Source organism: Bufo bufo, chromosome 1, assembly GCF_905171765.1.
Source record: "Bufo bufo chromosome 1, aBufBuf1.1, whole genome shotgun sequence".
In the NCBI taxonomy this organism is placed as follows: domain Eukaryota; kingdom Metazoa; phylum Chordata; class Amphibia; order Anura; family Bufonidae; genus Bufo; species Bufo bufo.
The window spans coordinates 445,497,860-445,517,066 of NC_053389.1; the positions used below are offsets into that span (position 1 = coordinate 445,497,860).

The 19,207-nt window shown below is 43.4% G+C and overlaps 1 protein-coding gene across 1 annotated transcript in view; it reads right to left on the minus strand.

The window, feature by feature from the left end:
• The window catches only part of LTA4H (leukotriene A4 hydrolase), a 63,771-nt gene that overhangs the window by 35,485 nt on the left and 9,079 nt on the right, over positions 1–19,207 (minus strand). Inside the window, exons 5-8 of the mRNA XM_040408150.1 lie at positions 15,612–15,716; positions 14,804–14,856; positions 1,020–1,092; positions 671–811 (exon numbers count right to left, since the gene is read on the minus strand). Of these exons, the coding sequence (XP_040264084.1) occupies positions 671–811; positions 1,020–1,092; positions 14,804–14,856; positions 15,612–15,716 (372 nt within the window). The remainder of the gene's footprint in view (positions 1–670; positions 812–1,019; positions 1,093–14,803; positions 14,857–15,611; positions 15,717–19,207) is intronic.

Consider the following 19,207-nt stretch of genomic DNA (forward strand, 5'->3'; position numbering starts at 1 on the left):
GTCAACGTTTCATAATACAGATGGACAATGACCCAAAACATAAAGCCAAAGCAACCCAGTAGTTTATTGAAGCAAAGATGTGGAATATTCTTGAATGGCCAAGTCAGTCACCTGATCTGAACCCAATAGAGCATGCATTTCACTTGTTAAAGACGAAACTTCAGACAGAAAGCCCCACAAACAAATAGCAGCTTAAAACCGCTGCAGTAAAGGCCTGGCAGAGCATTAAAAGGGAGGAAACACAGCATCTGGTGATGTCCAGGAGTCCAAGACTTCAGGCAGTCATTGCCAACAAAGGGTTTTCAGCCAAGTATTAGAAATTAACATTTTATTTACAATTATTTAATTTGCCCAATTACTTTTGAGCCCCTGAAATGAAGGGATTGAGTTTAAAAAATGCTTTAGTAGCTCACATGTTTTGTTCAACCCACTGAATTAAAGCTGAAAGTCTGAACTTCAACTGCATCTGAATTGTTTTGTTCAAAATCCATTGTGGTAATGTACAGAACAAAAATTTGAAAAAATGTTGTCTCTGTCCAAATATATATGGACCTAACTATCTTATGGCACCTACATCTTCCAATTAATATAATAATGTACAGTTTTAACGCAAGGACCACACAGTACACCATTATAGAAGTAAATGTCTGCTATACACAAAAGGACTTACCAGCACAGTCGGAGTCACAAATGTAAGGCAGGGGTTCTCCATCCCACCATATGGGAATGATGGAGGCAAAATGAGCAGGTCATATTTCTCCCAGACATAAGGGCCGACCAGAGATTCTGCATGTTTAAGCATTTTTTCTGTCTGTAACACACATACAGAAAAGATATAATAGATTAATTAATCTCTATACAATCATATAAAAATGAAGCAGCTCATGTTGGTCTTCCAATAGGCCTACTATTTGAACAAAGCCCACCTTGATATTTACTTTCTTGTCTTTCTGGAATTTGAATACAACTATGAGAGCTTTAAACCCCTCTTTTACAAAACAAAAACTAGTAAGACCCACCTCAGCAAATTCATAGGCAGAAGCCTCCAGGAGCTCTTTCTCAGTCCATACTGTGGTCCTAGGACCAATCTTCCTAAAAAGAAAAGAACGCAAAACGAAATAAAAATTATGAATATAGCATTAGCATAGGATTCTTAGGTTACAGAATTTCACAATACAAAAGGGTAAAATCCCAAAAATTCTGTAGAAAAAAAAACGGAAAATTTTTTTTTTTTGTCATCGCTACAGCATACTCTAAACTTCCACATCGAGCTTTGTCCACATGGTGTGAATGACACATTTAAAAACATTAAGACCATTTACTGTAAGGGGCTGTGCACCTTTTATTAAGTGATGACCTATCCTATTGGTAGGCCATCCCCAACTGATTGCCAGGAGTCTAACATTCCTTGGTCAGCTGTTCGGCAGTAGCTCTGGTGCCACAAGCAAACAGCCCCATCTACCGAGTTCATGTCCAATGTCCGTACTGTCCAATCTGAAGTCAGCAGTAACTGTCTTTGACTACTGATGTAAAGTGTGCATTGGTTAGGGCTCATGAACACAAACATTTTAGTTTCATTCTTTTCGGACGGTATGCGGAACCATTCATTGCAACTGGGCCGCAAAAAAAACAAAAACGCATTTGCTCCGTGTGCATTCTGTTTCCATATGTCCGTTCCGCAAAGAAATAGAACATGTCCTATTATTGTCCGCATTATGGACAAGGATAGGACTGTTCTAATAGGGGTCATCCGTATTTTTTGCAGATCCGTTTTTTGCTGACCTAAAAATACATACGTGTGCATGAGGCTTTAGTGTGAGAAACAGGAATGTCACCCTAGAAGAGAGGCCTATTGTGCCTTTTTCACAGGTATATAACATTTATGTCTAAATATCATAATTATAGTGGATTTGATTACATATAAGAGGCCCTATTGTGATATTCACCATTTTGTATGTATTTTAAAGTCGGCCGAGAGAGGTTCATGGAAAGGACACTGTTCATAAGGTTTCTTCTCTATAGATGTACCAGTCTGAGAAGAGTCATTCTGGTCTCCTTTAGATTTATGACTACAGTTGATGTCTATTGGTGAAGCAAAAAATCTGTGGTGTCTGTATACACATACAATGAACCCTAGTTTTTTTAGTATAAGATAATCAATAGGATATATGTATTGTTTTATATTGTAAAATATTATGAAGGAAGTCAATGCATCTATTATCTTATATATTTCTCACTAGGAACGCATGTACTCCTAAAATATGAGAAGAATTTTAAGTATAGACTTTGTTAATGAGTCTCCGTTCAGTGAAAGCGGTGATATTTTAACTAACAATCACTCGAAGTGACAGGGGAGACACATGTCTGTGATAGTACAAGGTCTATTATATTCTTATCGGTACCATAAATTTGATAGTTTATGAGATGTCTAAACTGGTACCTTAATGTCTATGCTTTAATTAGTATATGTGTCAAAGTCAATCCCTTTAGCTCTGATTTAGGATTTCATATGTTATGTGTATGGAATGTAAGATGAAGTCAGACCTGGTCATTTAACCCTTACTAATAATGATGCTAGTAGCTTATGCAATAGTGCCACCTAGGGAGGAATAAGTAACCTTACACTAACAGCCGAAATGCATTCTGGGTGATAGTGACATCACAGTCATTATCATATGTACACTCCTAACCGACAATGATTGAAAAACTCCAAAGCTAGGAAGGTATGTCTAAACCACATACAAGGGAGGGGAAGAGAGGAAGAGAGAAAAAAGAGAAAGTAGGGACACCCCAGGAGAGAAATCCCAATGATCCGAACGGACTTTAGAGCTGGAAGATGATAGACTGTTCTTTACTCTTACAAAAGAAAGGCACTTCAGGCTGGAGCGTATGGTGCGGTAAGACACAGCTGAGATGATAAAAGGTTGGATGGTTCTCCAATTGTATGGCGTGGGTATCAGGAGATGGTTCCCAAACCAGATATATGCAATATAAGAAGACTCCTGTATTCCACTTGAATTTTAGTGCAAAGCTTTTATTTAGTGCGGTTCCAGTCAGAACGTTTTCGGCTGTGAAGCCTTCTTCAGTGCAACCGGATTGTGTCCGCAATAGGTCCAAGGGAAGCTTTGGATAGGGCAATTCCTCGGTGGTCAGCAGGAACGCTGCTGTCTGCATGGGCTCTGTGTCCCTTTCTGGCGTGCGGTCCGGGAGGCTGAGGCCTGTAATCCGGAATGCCATGGCAGCCTCCCGGACCGCACGCCAGAAAGGGACACAGAGCCCATGCAGACAGCAGCGTTCCTGCTGACCACCGAGGAATTGCCCTATCCAAAGCTTCCCTTGGACCTATTGCGGACACAATCCGGTTGCACTGAAGAAGGCTTCACAGCCGAAAACGTTCTGACTGGAACCGCACTAAATAAAAGCTTTGCACTAAAATTCAAGTGGAATACAGGAGTCTTCTTATAAGACACAGCTGAGGTCAGGACTTTAGAGCTGACTTCCCTTAGACTCTGCATGCCATCTGCATTCTCGGGTAACGTATAACTTTATTATGTGTAGTATTGATTGAATTAATTGGCCTGATATTTAGTAACTTCCCGCTTTAGTGCGGATGTATAATGTTAAAAGTGCTACATCAATAGTATCACTATTCAGTAAAGATGCATATTACTGAATAAAAGATCAAATATTGATATCTGACAAACTCTCCGATTGGAATATTCACATTTAATAGTAAATATCAGGCCTGATAATTTATAAGTTGTGTAGCAATACTACCCGATATCCGAGATTGGTCATGTTTGAGCAGAGCAAGGGTTCGTATCTATCCTTATTATTAAGTTACTGTGTATAGTCAACTGATAGTATATCTCATAATTGTGGTCGAGACTGTTTCATACATTATATGTTTGAGAGGTAATATGGAACGCTGGTATTTGTGTTAGAGCCATCTAGTGGCAAATTTAGGGCATTGCATATCACTGTGTACTATTGCATATTATTGAGTTTTAGATTGTATTTTAAGTTATTGTATAATAAATCATGTATATTTTTGCATAGACACTTGTACCAGGTTTTACTGATTGCACAATATAATTAAATTAACGACGAACTCTTTTTGAGAGGTTTTATATGTCCACCTTTAGGATAGATTCCCTTTGAAATTTTTCCTTTGATCCTTTCTTTTATATAATGCATTTGCTTTATAGTTCCGACAGGCCCAGGAATCAGTGGCTGAAAAGTTGTTCACTCCATTCCCCAGTTAGGGCTCGTTCAAACGACCGTTGGTGTCCCGTGCCTATGCTGTGAACCGCTAATTGCTGTCCGCAATGCACGGGCACCTTCCATGGGGATCGCAGACCCATTCACTTGAATGGGTCCGCGATTCCGCAAAAAGATATAGCATGTTATATCTTTTTGTGGTGCGGAGGCACGGAACGGAACCCCAGAAGCACTCCGTAGTGCTTCCGTAGTGTTCCGTATCTCTGGATTTGCGGACTCATTGAAATGAATGGGTCCGCATCCGTGATGCAGAATGACAACGGAACGGAGGCCGTGTATTGCGGTTCCGCAATACGGGAACGGGACACCAATGGTCGTGTGAACGAGCCCTTATTGTGAATTTTACTTCTTGAATCAGGGAGTGGGAGTCACTTTAGAAGGGTATTCAGGTAAAAAAGAAATGATCCCCTATCCACTGTATAGAAGATGACTGTTAAATCACTTTATGTCTGACCACAGGACCCCATAGCAAACTTAGTATATGAATTTAATTTTTTTTTTATTGAACTGCAGTCGTATCCCACCTCACCCAGTTTACCCAACTTATATGTCATTCTCTGAGTTGTCTTTTGCCAGGTATCATTAAAACGGTATGGCTAGTTTAAACAGGTGTCCATCAACCTACTTCTGTCTAAAGTGTATGACCATCTTTAGACCAAAAGGTATTGCTATTGCCATTTATTAGAGCATAAGGTTTAAAAAGGACAGGTGATTGCACTGGCACAAATGCCATGCCCACGTAATCACTGCACCTTGTAAGTCCCAGCTACCAAACAGTTTTTTTTAATGGGCAACTACCCCAATTTTAGCCTTTGCCCTAAATTATACCCCCATTGTGAATAAGTTAACAATGAATGTACCAGAGGATAGAACAGTAAGTGTTGTGATGGGGGCGTGGCCAACGGACGATGTGAGCAGACGTGCTTTGCAGAGCTCCCGCACTATCCTGGCTAAATATCCTGCATAGAACCCGTAAAACCAGCACCTACCGGGCTACACAAGCACATCACCAGAACAGTTACCTGATAAACCCAGTTTTAGATCCTCTCCGCAGCCGGGTGAATCGCGATGGCCCGGAAGAGAGACACCAAAGGGCCCTGCAGAGAGCTGCAAGATGGCGCCGGCCCTGACACGCTGAGGCGCAGTGACCGCGCAAAGGACATACAGCGCGAGACAGCTGCCAAGCTGGGGAGATTCGCGCATACCACTGACTCCTCGGGCCCCACAGATGCCAGGGGGACACGAGATGGAACGCCAGCAGGCACTGACCCTGACACAGACCGAGAGGAGGAGAGGGGAAGTGTAGAGGCTAATCATAGCTCTAACAGGTATGACGCACTGAGGCCTGATAAAGGGAACGCCAGTACAGACATTATAGACTCAGATATAGAAGAACCCACACTTGAAGAAGTATTGAAAGCTATCACTAAATGTGGAAGATCCTTAACAGCCCTGAGAATGCAGGTGGGCTCCATCAAGAAGGATAGTCCGCCATGACCTGAAACGATTAGCAGAACGCACGATTGCCCTGGAGGGGCGTGTGGGAGAAGTTGGACACTATCCCATCTCTTAAAAGAGAATCTGCTGAACATAGTCAAAAGCTGACTCTTATAATGGCTAAACAAGATTATCTTTAAAACCGCTCACGTAGGAACAATGTACGCATAGTGGGGGTACCAGAAAAAGATTGAAGGATACCTTTGGATCAGAGACATTAACTCCGCTTTTTGCCGTGGAAAGGTCCCACCGGGTCCCCACCAGATCATTGCCACCGGGTGCTCCACCCAGGCCTGTTCTTATGAAAATTCTCCATTATAAGGACAGAGATATACTTCTGAGAAAAGCACGTGAGCAGCCTGACCTAACCATTGGCGGCCAAAAAGTGTCGCTGTTTCCAGATTACTCCATGGAGGTCCAAAAGCGGAGGGCGAGATTCTTGGATATAAAGAAGCGACTGCGAGGCCTGAATATTTCGTACTCGATGATGTATCCAGCGAAACTACGTGTTGTCGCCTTAGGAAGAACCAACTTCTTTGAAGATCCCAGGGAGGCATTGCAATGGCTAGACAGTCATGAACATAGTTTTGGATAAATCTAAGGCTTCTTCACAGGTTGTCAGCAGCGATCTCACTCCCTTTGGCAGACTGCTACGGGAAGCTTCCATACTGGACTTCTGTATGTTGAAGTACCCCAACACTAAACAGTTCTCCTGTCGTTCCAGTACATATGGTTCCTTGTCCAGAATTGATTTTATTCTGGGCAATGAAGAGATGGGCTACCTGCTGGAGAGTATTAGATATCTGCCTAGGCGGATATCGGACCACTCTCCGGTGGTGGCGACTTTCCAATTGTTGCCATCCGTGTCGCGCAGATCAAAACACTGGAAATTCAACCTATACTGGCTGAATGTCCTAGTAGATATGTCAGATATTAAGGAGCAACTCAGTGAGTTTTTTGACCGAAACTTAGTATCTGCCCATAGGCTAGTAGTGTGGGATGCAAAGCCTTTTTAAGGGGAATATTGGCAGCAAAAATCAATGGTCGGAAAATGGAAAACAATACAAGGATTAGGAAGATGATATTGGAAGTGGAGGCAGCTGAGAATAGATACGTAGAGACCCCATCACCAGAATATGAAACTCGGTGGAAAGAGGCGCAGCAGCAGCTAGATTAACGTCTACTCCTAAATGCACAGAATAAAAGATTTTTCCTGAAGCAAAAATATTATGAGGAAGGGGAAAAGGCGGGCAGATTATTAGCTTTAATTACCAAGGCTCAGCAGCAATCCAACTATATAGCGGCGCTGCGTGACGCGGATGGCAGGGTACAGGTGACCACAGAAAAGATATCTGAGATTTTGAAGACTTTATCAACGCCCTCGCCTATATACTTCCAAAACTAAAGCCTCAGAGACTGACATTAGGGATTTCCTCCACCCCCTACAACTTCCCACTCTAGATCAAGAACAGATAACTCTTTTAGACAGCCCCATTACCCTCAAGGAGCTAGAAATAGCGATAAGTGCAATGGCCAATAACAAAGCCCCAGGAGATGATGGATTACCGGCCGAAATATATAAACAGTTTGCTTCGGTTCTCTTGCCCCAACTGTTAGAAGTGTATAACGAGGCTTTGCTGATGGGCAAACTCCCTGACACTATGAATAAGGCGATTATAGTAGTCATACCAAAGCCGGGGAAGGATGTGTTAGAGGCGGAATCCTACCGACCCATTTAGTTGCTACAGGCTGATGTTAAGCTGTTGGGGAAAGTTTTGGCCAATCGTTTAAACTCTGTGATTGCTTCGCTAATAAACACGGATCAGGCTGGATTCATGCCAAACATGTCAACGGCTGTGAATATTAGGAGACTGTATTTGAATGTCCAGGTGGGCCAGAGTCACGCCTTGGATGCGGCGGTCGCGTCCCTAGACGTGGTCAAAGCATTTGACAGCGTGGAGTGGCAATACCTACTACTGGTATTAGAGGAGATAGGGGTGGGGCCGATCTTTATTAAATGGATAAAATTGCTATATGCCAGTCCCACGGCCAGAATTCAGGTGAATGGGTACCTTTCCGACTCGTTCAGATTGCATAGAGGCATCCGACAGGGCTGCCCGCTGTCGCCGCTTCTGTTTGCAGTGGCGATAGAACCCCTGGCGGAGGCTCTTCGTAAAGACAACACAGTGCGGGGACTCAAATATGGGGCAATTACTGAAAAGGTGGCTCTTTACGCGGATGACCTGCTCCTGTTTTTAGATGAGTGGTCGTCTTCCCTACCAGCTGCAATTTCAATTATTAATAGCTATGGGCAGAAATCTGGTTTAAATATCAACTGGACAAAATCGGTCCTGATGCCGCTTGATGGGTCAAGGCAGATAGATCCCAATTTAGCTGGGGGACTTCAAATAGTATCGACTTTTAAATACCTGGGGATCCAATTTTCTAGGAATAGCAAGGATGCCGTTACTAGATAAGTTCAGGAGGAAAGTCCAATTATGGACAAAACTGTCATTGTCCATTGTGGGCCGCACAAACTTATTAAAGATGATTCTTATGCCTCAGCTCCTCTATGTTTGAAATCTCTTTTTATTAGATAAACAAAGATCATAATACAATAAATCAAATCAAAGTTGAGTGAGTCACTTCGTTATGAAGGCAGATAAACATCATCAAGGGCAAAGCCAGACAATACACGTAAATACGAGGTGACCACTCATCTGAGACCACCAATCTCGTTAGACAAGTGATCTTACAGGAACAATAGTGTTGTACAAAACAAATGAACAGAGCAACGGCTCTAACACTGTGTCACCTCACGCATCAAGCTATAGTCCGCACAATGTTTGAGAGTAAAAATATAGCTTAACGTAATAGCAAAAGAGGTCAGCATGGACATCTCGCTTCTCATAGGTTAAATAGTGCCGGGTTGCAATGAATTTAGGTATTCCGCTCTATAGTGCAGCCAAGGCTGCCAGATCAGTAGAAAGCGGTCTCTGTTATGGTATGTCCATCCAATCAGTTCCTCCATTTGACATATCTGGTGGACCCTATCTCTCCACATATCTAGGGTAGGGGGATCTACTGACCTCCATTTTATAGGGATCAGGAGTTTAGCAGCCATCAGCAAGTGTGATCAGGTTGTGTTTTCCAGGGCGAAAACCTGGGGTAGGTAGCCAGAGTAGTATCAATTGGGCTGTAAGCTTCAAAGATGTGCTACAAATCGAATTTATAGTACTCTCGACCTCCGCCCAGAACTTATGGATGCCTGTACACGACCACCAAATATGAGAAATGGAACCAGTGGCAATATTGCATCGCCAGCACAAATCTGGGGAGCAACTGGATTTTATATAGAAATTCAGGTGTCCTATACCACCTGAATGCTACTTTAACTGAGTTTTCTTGTATTTTTATACATTTAGAAAAGCCGTGTGAACACTTTTGGATCCATTTCCTATCAGCTTCCTTTAAAGTGAGTTGCAGTTCCTTCTCCCAGTCAGCTAACCATGGCGGGGCCTTGGAGTCCCTGGCATTAAGGATTTGTCTGTAAATCAGAGTGGTGCATTTATGAGGCAAACGTGGGAGTAAGACAAAGTTTTCCAGCCACGTTGGGTCTACTAAGGGGACTAGCTCGGAGGACTTGAACTGTCTACACATGGACTCAAAATCATTTCTCTGAACAAAGTTTTTCCCCAGGTCTATATCGCCTGAAAGGGTGTTGAAGTAATCAACAGTATTATCAAGTTTCCCTAACTCTCCCAATCTATGGTTTGACAGTGAAAGCCATATATCAGAGGGATGTTTAATTTGGGGGCACAGAAGGGTGGGTAAAACTGAGATGGGAGCTAAAGGGGAGATCTTGCTTTGCCCTGAATTAAGTTCCTTTCATCTATGGCAGGTGTGCAACATACCTCTGGTGAGTACACTATCAATTTTGGTCTCTCTCCCGGATCCCCTAGGTAGCCATATTCCATGAAACTAGCCTTTGCCTAAGAGGGCCAACTCCAGATCAATGTGCAAATATTGAGATTCATATCTAGCCAGTGAAAGCCATCTTTCTAGGTTAATGGCTTGTATATAGGTTGGAAGATCCGGGAGGGAGATGCCTCCTTGTTTTTTCCTGCGTGAGAGCAAGCGGAAGGACATTCTAGGGTGACCTCCATTCCAGAGGTATTTACTCATAATTGATTGAACTTTATTTATATAGTTATTAGGAATAAATATGGGAAGGGCTCTGAGGGTGTACATAACCAATGGGAGAATATAGGTGGTCAGGGCATTTTTTCTGCCTAGCCAGGTGAGAAACGGCGAGGAGCTTTTTGAGAGGATGGAAGTCACTTTTGAGAGTAAAGGAGGAAAATTAAGCTTAAATAAAAGTTTGGGATCTATTGGGATCATGACACCCAGATATTTAATTGCCTGTGGAGGCCACTTAAATGGGGTGAGGGTCTTAACTCTGCTACGTAGGGCAGGTGGTAAAGAAATACCTAAGGCTTCCGACTTATTAAAGTTTATCTTAAAGTTCGAGAGTTGACTAAAGTATTCAAATATCTGCATAACCTCCGGCAAAGCCTCCTCAGGGTTAGACATAAAGAGCAGAAGATCGTCCACGAAAGCTGCCATCTTGTGATTAAACTTCCCCAAGCTCACACCCTTAATCACCGGGGATTGGCGGAATTTTAATAACAAGGTCTCTAGGACGAGAATAAACAGGGTGGGAGATAGCGGGCAACCTTGTCGGGTGCCATTTTTAATTTGGAAGGCGTCCGATAGGGTCCCATTCACCATTACTCTTGCAGAAGGTGCCGAGTATAGAGTGAATATGGTTTTAATAAAATCTTCAGGAAAGCCGAATGCATCTAAGGCTCTTTCCATGTAGCTCCAACTGACCCTATCGAACGCCTTCTTGTGCAAGATTTCAAGAGTAGAAATCTGCTGAAGGAGTGAGTCTAGTTGTCTCTGCCTATTTCTCTTAACTCTAGAACCCAAGCTAATGAGCTCCCCTCTAATTACTACCTTGTGGGCTTCCCATAAGGTCATCCCATTAGTTAAACCTCTAGCATTTTCCAAAAAGCCATTTTTGAGACATTGTTCTATCTCCTTCTTATGTGACTCGTCCTCCAGGAGCGACTCATTCAATCTCCAGACCCAGGATCTCGGAGGGATGTCATGCAATCTCATCTTCACACTCACCGGCGCATGATCGGAGACAACTATGTTTCCAATACTGGCCTCAGAAACCGAGGGCAATAATTGGTTAGTTATAAAAAGATAATCGAGGCGCTGATATGTGTCATGTGTCCGCGAGTGGAAGGTGTAATCCTTATCTTCTGGATGTAGAATGCGCCAAACGTCCGAGATCCTGAGGTCCGTGAACGTGAGAAGAAGCCTTCTCATTTGCTTTTTAGAGGGAGGGCGGCCCACAGAGGTCGAGTCCTTAGAGGGGTCAAGAGTAAGATTAAGGTCTCCACCTAGGACAAGGTGGCCTTCTCCAAAGGTCTTTAGAACTCTAAGAGTGCGGAGTAACCATTTGAATTGGCCACTGTTTGGGGCGTAAAGGTTGACTAAAGTAAACATAGAGTTCGCTACCTTGCCTTTTAAGAACAGATAACGGCCCTCAGGGTCCACCAGCTTGGACACTAAAGTGAATGGGAAATTTTGTCCTATGCCTATTGAAACTCCTCTAGCTGCCGAGGTATATGCAGCATGATACCAAACAGGGAAGTTTTTGCTAATAACATTAGGGACGTGCAGATGTCTGCCAATGTGAAAATGAGTAAAAAGAGAGATGTAGAGCGAGTAAAGAAGGGGGGGGGGGGGATAATAGAAGATGGAAAAGGTATGGAAAAAGCATATGGGTAATAAGGGGGGGGGGAGGTAAGTGGAAAGCAAATAAGGAGAGGTGGGTGAGGGTCTAAGTAGTAGAGAAAAAATAAAATCCACAAGCTGGGCGGCTAATGTGGATAACAGAAGAACTAAAGAAGGTAACCCCCATAATAAGGCGCCGGGTTGAATGAATTGTATAGAACCTGAGTCCTGCCAGGTGGCGATGCGGTCGTACGATCTCAATGACGCTGGATCTCAGAGTTTCTATTCATATCGAAGATTGTTTTCTCATCTTCGGGTAGAGGCAATTCAAAAGGCCCTCTTTTTTGGCGATTTTTTCTTCTGTGCCAGACGCCATTCCTCTGGCTGTGGAAGGCCCGGAAGGTCCGGGGATGGATTGCAGGGGAGCCAAGACGGAATGTCCAGGGCCTCGATTCCTAAAGCCTCCCACACAGACGGTAAGTCCTCCGGTGTTCTGACCGTGAATTGCTTCCCTCCGATCGTAGTAAATAAGCCGAATGGAAAGAGCCATCTGACCGGCAGCTTCTTTTCCCTTAATAATGAGGTTAGCGGGCGCAGGTTCCTTCGCTTGGCTAATGTACTAGCCGCCAGATCTTGAAATAAAAGAACCTTATTGCCATCTAGGGTGGCGTCTCCTTTTTCTCTAGCCGCTCTCAAGACGGCCGCTGTATCCAAAAAGTTCATCAGGGCACATACCACGTCCCTAGGTGGTTCTCCCGCAGCAGGTTTGGGCCTAAGAGCTCTGTGGGCCCTTTCAATGGTAATGGCGGCAGCCTGTTCCTCGCCTACTAGGGTAGCAAATAAGCGGCGGACTGTGTCCATCAGGTCTTCAGCCTGTATTGATTCGGGTATACCCCGCAGCCGAACATTTTTCCTCCGGCCCCTGTTTTCCTGGTCTTCCAGGTTAAAGAAGGCCGTGTTTATCATTTTTGACATGGCTGATAAGTGGCAGTGAACCCCCCTCTCATGCTGGAGAAGAAGATCATGGCTGTCTTCCAGGCGTTCAACCCGGTGACCTAGCTGCAAGAACTCGGTCTTGATGTCTGAAAGTTCTTTCATGACCGGTGAGAGGGCTTGGGCCAGGGACTGCTGTAGGAAGCCGCGGGTGAGAGGGAGGGAATCAACCTCACCTCCAACGTAGGTTTCAGCGTCTGAGCTGTCGGCCTCTGAGTCAGCTCCTTCTCTCTCGGAGTTGATTCGCGCCTCCCGCGCCATCTTGCCTCCGTCAGGGTGCGAGGAAGATCTCCTGTTGAGGTATTTTGTCAGGTCCCCCTGTGTCTTTTTTGTCTTCAGGGTGTTTCCTGATGTACCATCTTTGTCTCTAGAGGTTTTCCCCATGTTGGATCTGTGTCCACTCGATCTAAAAGCTAATGAAGCTGGGATAGCGGTGAGGAGCTCCGGCAGACACGTCCTACACCATGACTTGCTGGCTCCGCCCCCGTCCTCAGCTCCTCTATGTGCTGCATAACGCTTCAATCTGGATACCTCTTAAATTGTTTTACACCATTAATGCAATATTTAGAGACCTGATTTGGAAGAAGGGAACCCCTCGTATAAAGTTGGCTACTCTGTGTAGACCTAAAACGCAAGGGGGATTGAGCATCCCTGATCCCTTGGCATACTATTTGGCAGCTCAAATGCAGCACATTAGGGGTTGGGGTGAGGAAGTTAAGATTAATAAGACAGGCAGGATAGTGCAAAACCTATTGACTAGGAAATGTCTCCTGTCTGCTTTAGAAGATGGTACGTTTAAAGAAGGACAGAAATATGGGGTACTAGGTATGATACATGAGGTATGGTGGAAAACCAGAAAAATTGCAGGAATCACAGGATATACGAAATTCACCCCGATATGGCCAAATATTATGTATAAGGAAATTAATAAAATCTCCAGAGTTAGGGCATGGAGGAAATTTGGATTGGTAAGGATATGTCAGATATTTGATGATGCGTCCCTCAAAGATTTTACTAAGTTACAACAAGAGTTTGGATTGCCTAAATCACTATTTTATGTATACCTACAATTGAGACATGCAATACAGGTGCAGGAACGACAGGAGAAAATGGTGCCTGCTCCGAGACACCTAATTATAGACCTCACGGCCACTGGTGGTGGTTCCGGGGGAGTGATATCGCTGCATTATCTAAGCCTAATGGAAGCCTTGCATAAAAATAATCCACTATGTCTGCTAGATAAGTGGGAAAAAGATATTCCTGGATTGCAGAAAAACCAATGGGAAGATGTGCTTGTCGACTTCCCAGTCATAGCGGTGAGCGAGGCACATAGAGTGTCGCAACTGCTACTGCTTCATAGAGTGTATAGAACCCCAACATTGTTATATACGATGGGATATCGTACGGATGACAAATGTCCAAAATGTAGATCCACATCTGCTGATCTCATTCACTTAATGTGGAATTGTCCACGTTTGCGTAGATATTGGAATGATGTGGTGACCCTTATTACACGGGTCTATGGGATTGCAATATAAAGTTCTCCATTGATATGTATTTTAGGTTACATTAGTGAATTAGCGGGGACACGAGATGTTAATATAGCGATTCAGTGTATCCTTTATCAAGCTAGGAAGCGGATAGCATATTACTGGATCGCACCTGACCCCCCAGAAATACAGGAACTGGTGGGCAAAATACATACATTAGTGCAACTGGAGGGATATGTATACCAAAAAAGGGGAAATAAAATTTTACAGAATATGGTACACTTGGATTAAGCATTTTCATATCATGATTTAGAGGTATATACTGTGAACAGAAAACGGATTGTGGTTGAAAAATACAGGAATATGAGCGCAGGAATAAGATGGAGTATACATATTCAGGAGTGAAAGGAGTATGAATGGTGACAGACGCATCATATCGCACAAACTCTTTCCATAGCGGATGGTACCTGGACTGCAGCGCTGAAGGGGGGGGGGGGGGGGGGGAAGGGGTATATACTATGTTATTTGTGTTGTAAAAAAGCAAATAAAAAGATTTGATTTAAAAAAAAGAACAGTTAAGTGTTGTCATACACAAAGGGCTACATAAAATCTGTAGGCACAGCAACAGTTTTTTTTTATATGGATTTTGTTTGACAATATGCTTTGCTGGTGACATGCCTCATAATAGTATTTGTCGTATGTACATGAGGCCTGACAAAGAGTACACTTACCTCCCCTCCAAAGCGCCAACCACTAGAGCAATTAAATAGCTTGGTATTGGCACCTATTGAGAAACAAATTAACAAAAAAAATTTACAACGGCTGCTTTTTCCTCACAGAAGTCATGATAAATGTTTTTCTTCTAGTTTCCATGTTTCTATTATGTATAGCCACGGACTATATCAGCTTGCAGCATTAATAAATGGTCTTTCTACTTTATGACAACTTTGCATAAATCAACAGTACAAGGACTATAAGAAACTTTGTAATGTATCCCATCATAGAAACATGCCTTGTTCCAGAGTTATCAGCTGTTTCTTTCTCTCTGAAGAAGACTACCTGCTCACTGAAGGATCAGGTTACCTTGTCTCATTGAAATCTATGGATAGGGAGCAGTGAGCAGGTGAGACTAAAGAGACTGCCAGCTAAAAAGACAGTTTCTAGCTCAGCCCAAGTGCTTTATTCACATCCATAGAGGTCAGTACTTCTATGTTATGCCCTCCATGAGCCCGAGGATGCTTGCGAGTGAGTGTAAGAAGGTTAGGAAGCAGATTCATCTCTACTTTCTGTGTGAAATGTATCCAAGCTAGTCTCTACCAAGATGAGAACAGCAAACTAAAGATATAGCAAAGAGATGAGAAAACCACAAAAAATGCTAGATACAAGGGATATAATGGACAATGTACACACACTGCACTAATGATTAATGCAAAGTCTGATATTGTAAACCAGGGTCCAAGAAGTGTGAAGGGACATCTGTGCTGTAACTTAGAAAAAAAAAAAAAAAACTATATATATTATATGAAAGAGAAAACCTACATTTTGCTTAAAGCGAAAGATCTTCCTTTTGCAGTCATGTGGATCAATAAAATCTCCATCACTCAATGCGCTCATTAATGCCACCAGCTCCTTTGGAACAGACACCTAATGGGGATAAATAATAATTCTAGGATATTTCTTATGCATCAAAACACACCAATTGGCATAACATGTCACACAAAAAGATAATATATATATATATATATATATATATATATATACGAAAAAAGTAGGACTGCACTCCGGAATAGTGGTGAAGTGAAGGTTTTTATTCACCCATAGTATGGCAAACTTGCGACGTTTCGGCTCACAAGAGCCTTACATACATACACTACAATGCAGAAAAACAAACACAGCATTTTCTAAAGCCTATTCAAAAACACAGGATTTAGTCACTAATGTAAAATGGGATTTACAACTGGGCTGCTAAGGTAAAATCCTGCAGTATAGGGTCAATTCACACATCCGCAATTCCATTCCGCATTTTTCGGAACGGAATTGCGGACCCATACATTTCTATGGGGCCGCACGACCCCGATCGGAATTGCGGACCCGCAAGAATAGGCATATTCTTTTAGTGTCTGCAATCCACGGATCCGCAAAACACACACGGATGTGTGAATGGACCCTAATTTGACACTCCATGGAAGCGTAGCCTACATACAATGACATTTAGTCAGCATTACCTACAAAACAGATGCATGTTTTTGCATTGCAGCACAACGTATGTGCACATTTATTTGGTTTGTTAGGATGTGCCAACACTGACTTTTTTGCACTGTACATATGGGGAGTGGCTGATTTTAGTGCAGACTATAACTGGATCTCACTTTCCCTGAGTTTATTTAGAAGCCTAGATCAAAAGAGAGACAAGTCATTTTAGTACAATTTCCAATCTACTAAAGGTTGCCTTGCTGGCACAGATGGGCAAATACACGTTGATCAATGCTAAAACTAGGGATCAACCGATTATCGGTTTTACCGATATTATCGGCCGATATTCAGGATTTTGACAGTTATCGGTATCGGCATCTATTTTGCAGATATTCCGATAACATATGGGGAACACAGATCGCGCTGCTGTCAGCGCTCTCCGTGTTCCCTCAGCAGCACAGGGGAGAAGGAAGCAGTGTCTCCCTCCCCCTGTGATGCCGCTGCCGCCAATGAGAGGAGAGAAGACAAGAGGAGGGGCTGAACAGGAGGCGGGAGCTGGCTGCAGAATCACATAGCCGGCTCCCGACCTCTATGAGCGGTAGCTGCGATCTGCGGTAGTTAAGCCGTGGATCACAGCTACCGCTCATAGAGGTCGGGAGCCGGCTATGTGATTCTGCAGCCAGCTCCCGCCTCCTGTTCAGTTTGAATGAATGAGTAAGTCAACATCATTGGTGGCGCAGTGGCCACAGCCCCTCCTCTTGTCTTCTCTCCTCTCATTGGCGGCAGTGTGGCCCCCCAAGCCCCCCAGTATTAATCATTGGTGGCGCAGTGCACCCCCCACCCCCGTATTAAAAACATTGGTGGTGCAGTGCGGCCCCCACCCAAGCCCCCCCAGTTTTAATCATTGGTGGCAGTGGCCACAGGGTCCCCTCTCCCCTCCTTCGATCGGAGCCCCAGCAGTGTAAGCCTGGGGCTCCGATCGGTTACCATGGCAGCCAGGACGCTATTGAAGCCCTGGCTGCCATGGTAAGCTCCATGCTGCTGTGTGCACTATGCACAGAGCAGCAGGGACAGTGTGAGCTCCTATTCACCCTGATAGATAGGACAAGGGTTCTAGTCCCTAAGGGGGTTAAAAGTTAATAAAAAAATAAACACCAAAATATTAAGTATAAATAAAAAAGAAAGATTTACAAAAAAAAAAAACCTACACATTAACAATAAAAATATTCATTTTCAGCAGATGTGTGTAGGAATTTTTTTTTTTTCAAATGAAATTTCACAGAATATCGGTATAAATTATCGGCTATCAGCCTGAAAGTTCACAAATTATCGGTATCGGCCCTAAAAAAAAAAAAAATCAATATCGGTCGATCCCTAGCTAAAACCTAACATTTATGTATATAGTGAATATAGCATTACAAGGGGTTATCTGTCTAGGAGCCTACCAACCCAATTCTCAGAACCAGTGCCCAATTTACCCCTTAAGGATCTTCGCTGTACATCTACGGCAGAAGTCCATGCTTTAAACATAGTGCCCGCTCTGAAGCTGAGCAGGCGCTGCTTTAGGCCTAGTTCACACGATCGTTTTTTTGCGAGTGTACGGGCCGTTTTTTTGTGTTCCGTATACGGTCCGTATACGGAACCATCAATTTCAATTGTTCCGCATTAAAACGGAATGTGTTCCGTAAGCATTCCGTTTCCGTATTTCCGTTCCGTTGAAAGATAGAACATGTCCTATATTTGGCCGCAAATCACGTTCCGTGGCTCCATTCAAGTCAATGAGTCCGCAAAAAAAACGGAACACATACGGAAATGCATCCGTATGTCTTCCGTATCCGTTCCGTTTTTGCTGAACCATTTATTGAAAATGTTATGCCCAGCCCAATTTTTTCTATGTAATTACTGTATACTGTACATGGCATACGGAAAAACAGAACGGAAAGGAAACGGAAACACAACAGAACGGATTTGTGAAAAACGGACCGCAAAAAACTATAAAAGCCATACGTTCGTGTGAACTAGGCCTTACACAGCAGATATCCAGAGGAATTGTCAGTGATCGGCAATAATGCTGATCACAGGCTTTTAACCCATCAGAAGCAGTGGTCATTTGTAACCACGGCATCCGAGCAGTGAGCCCCAAAACGGCTCCTGCATGCCGAGATTGAATGAGCTGTTTGGTTGCTATGGCAACCGCAAACCTTCTGAAGGCTCCAAAGGCCTGCCACAATTGCATGATAAAGTCCCCTAGGACAACTTAAAATAAGTGAAAAAACGTCCTGAAAAGTTTTAAAAAAAAATATATAAAAACCGAATCAAAGATCTTTGGTATCGCTGCATCCCCAAATCCCCGTACTATTAAAATGTAAAAGTATTCATCCCGTACATCCTGTTCTCAGCTGCTTCATGTCCCCACCTAGCAGTGACATAGAATTCTATCAGATGTGACCGCTGAGGCCAGCGACTGGCTGCTGCTATGTCCTGCAATCAGCAAGGATGTACTGAGATACAGTACTGTGCAAAAGTATTGGAAAGAATGCCTTAAAAAAAATAAAAGTGTTAATAGTTTATTTTTATCGGTTAACAAAATGCAAAGCGAAGGGAGAGAAATCTAAATGAATATTTGGTGTGAATTTAGTGGAAACAAGACCAAGTGACTCAAGTATGCACGAAAACATTGGAACTGGTGTGGCAGAGAAATGGCAGCAGGTTACTTATATTTCCTTTGTTTTTACACAGTGCATGTATGTATCGTTTAGACTACTTTCACACTTGCGGCAGTGTGATCCGGCGGGCAGTTCTGTCGTCTGAACTGCCTGCCGGATCCACCGATCTGCATGTGACTGAAAGCATTTGTGAGATGCATCCGGATGCGGATCAGTCTCACAAATGCATTGCAAGAACGGATCCGTCTCTCCGCTTGTCATGCGCAGACCGGAAGG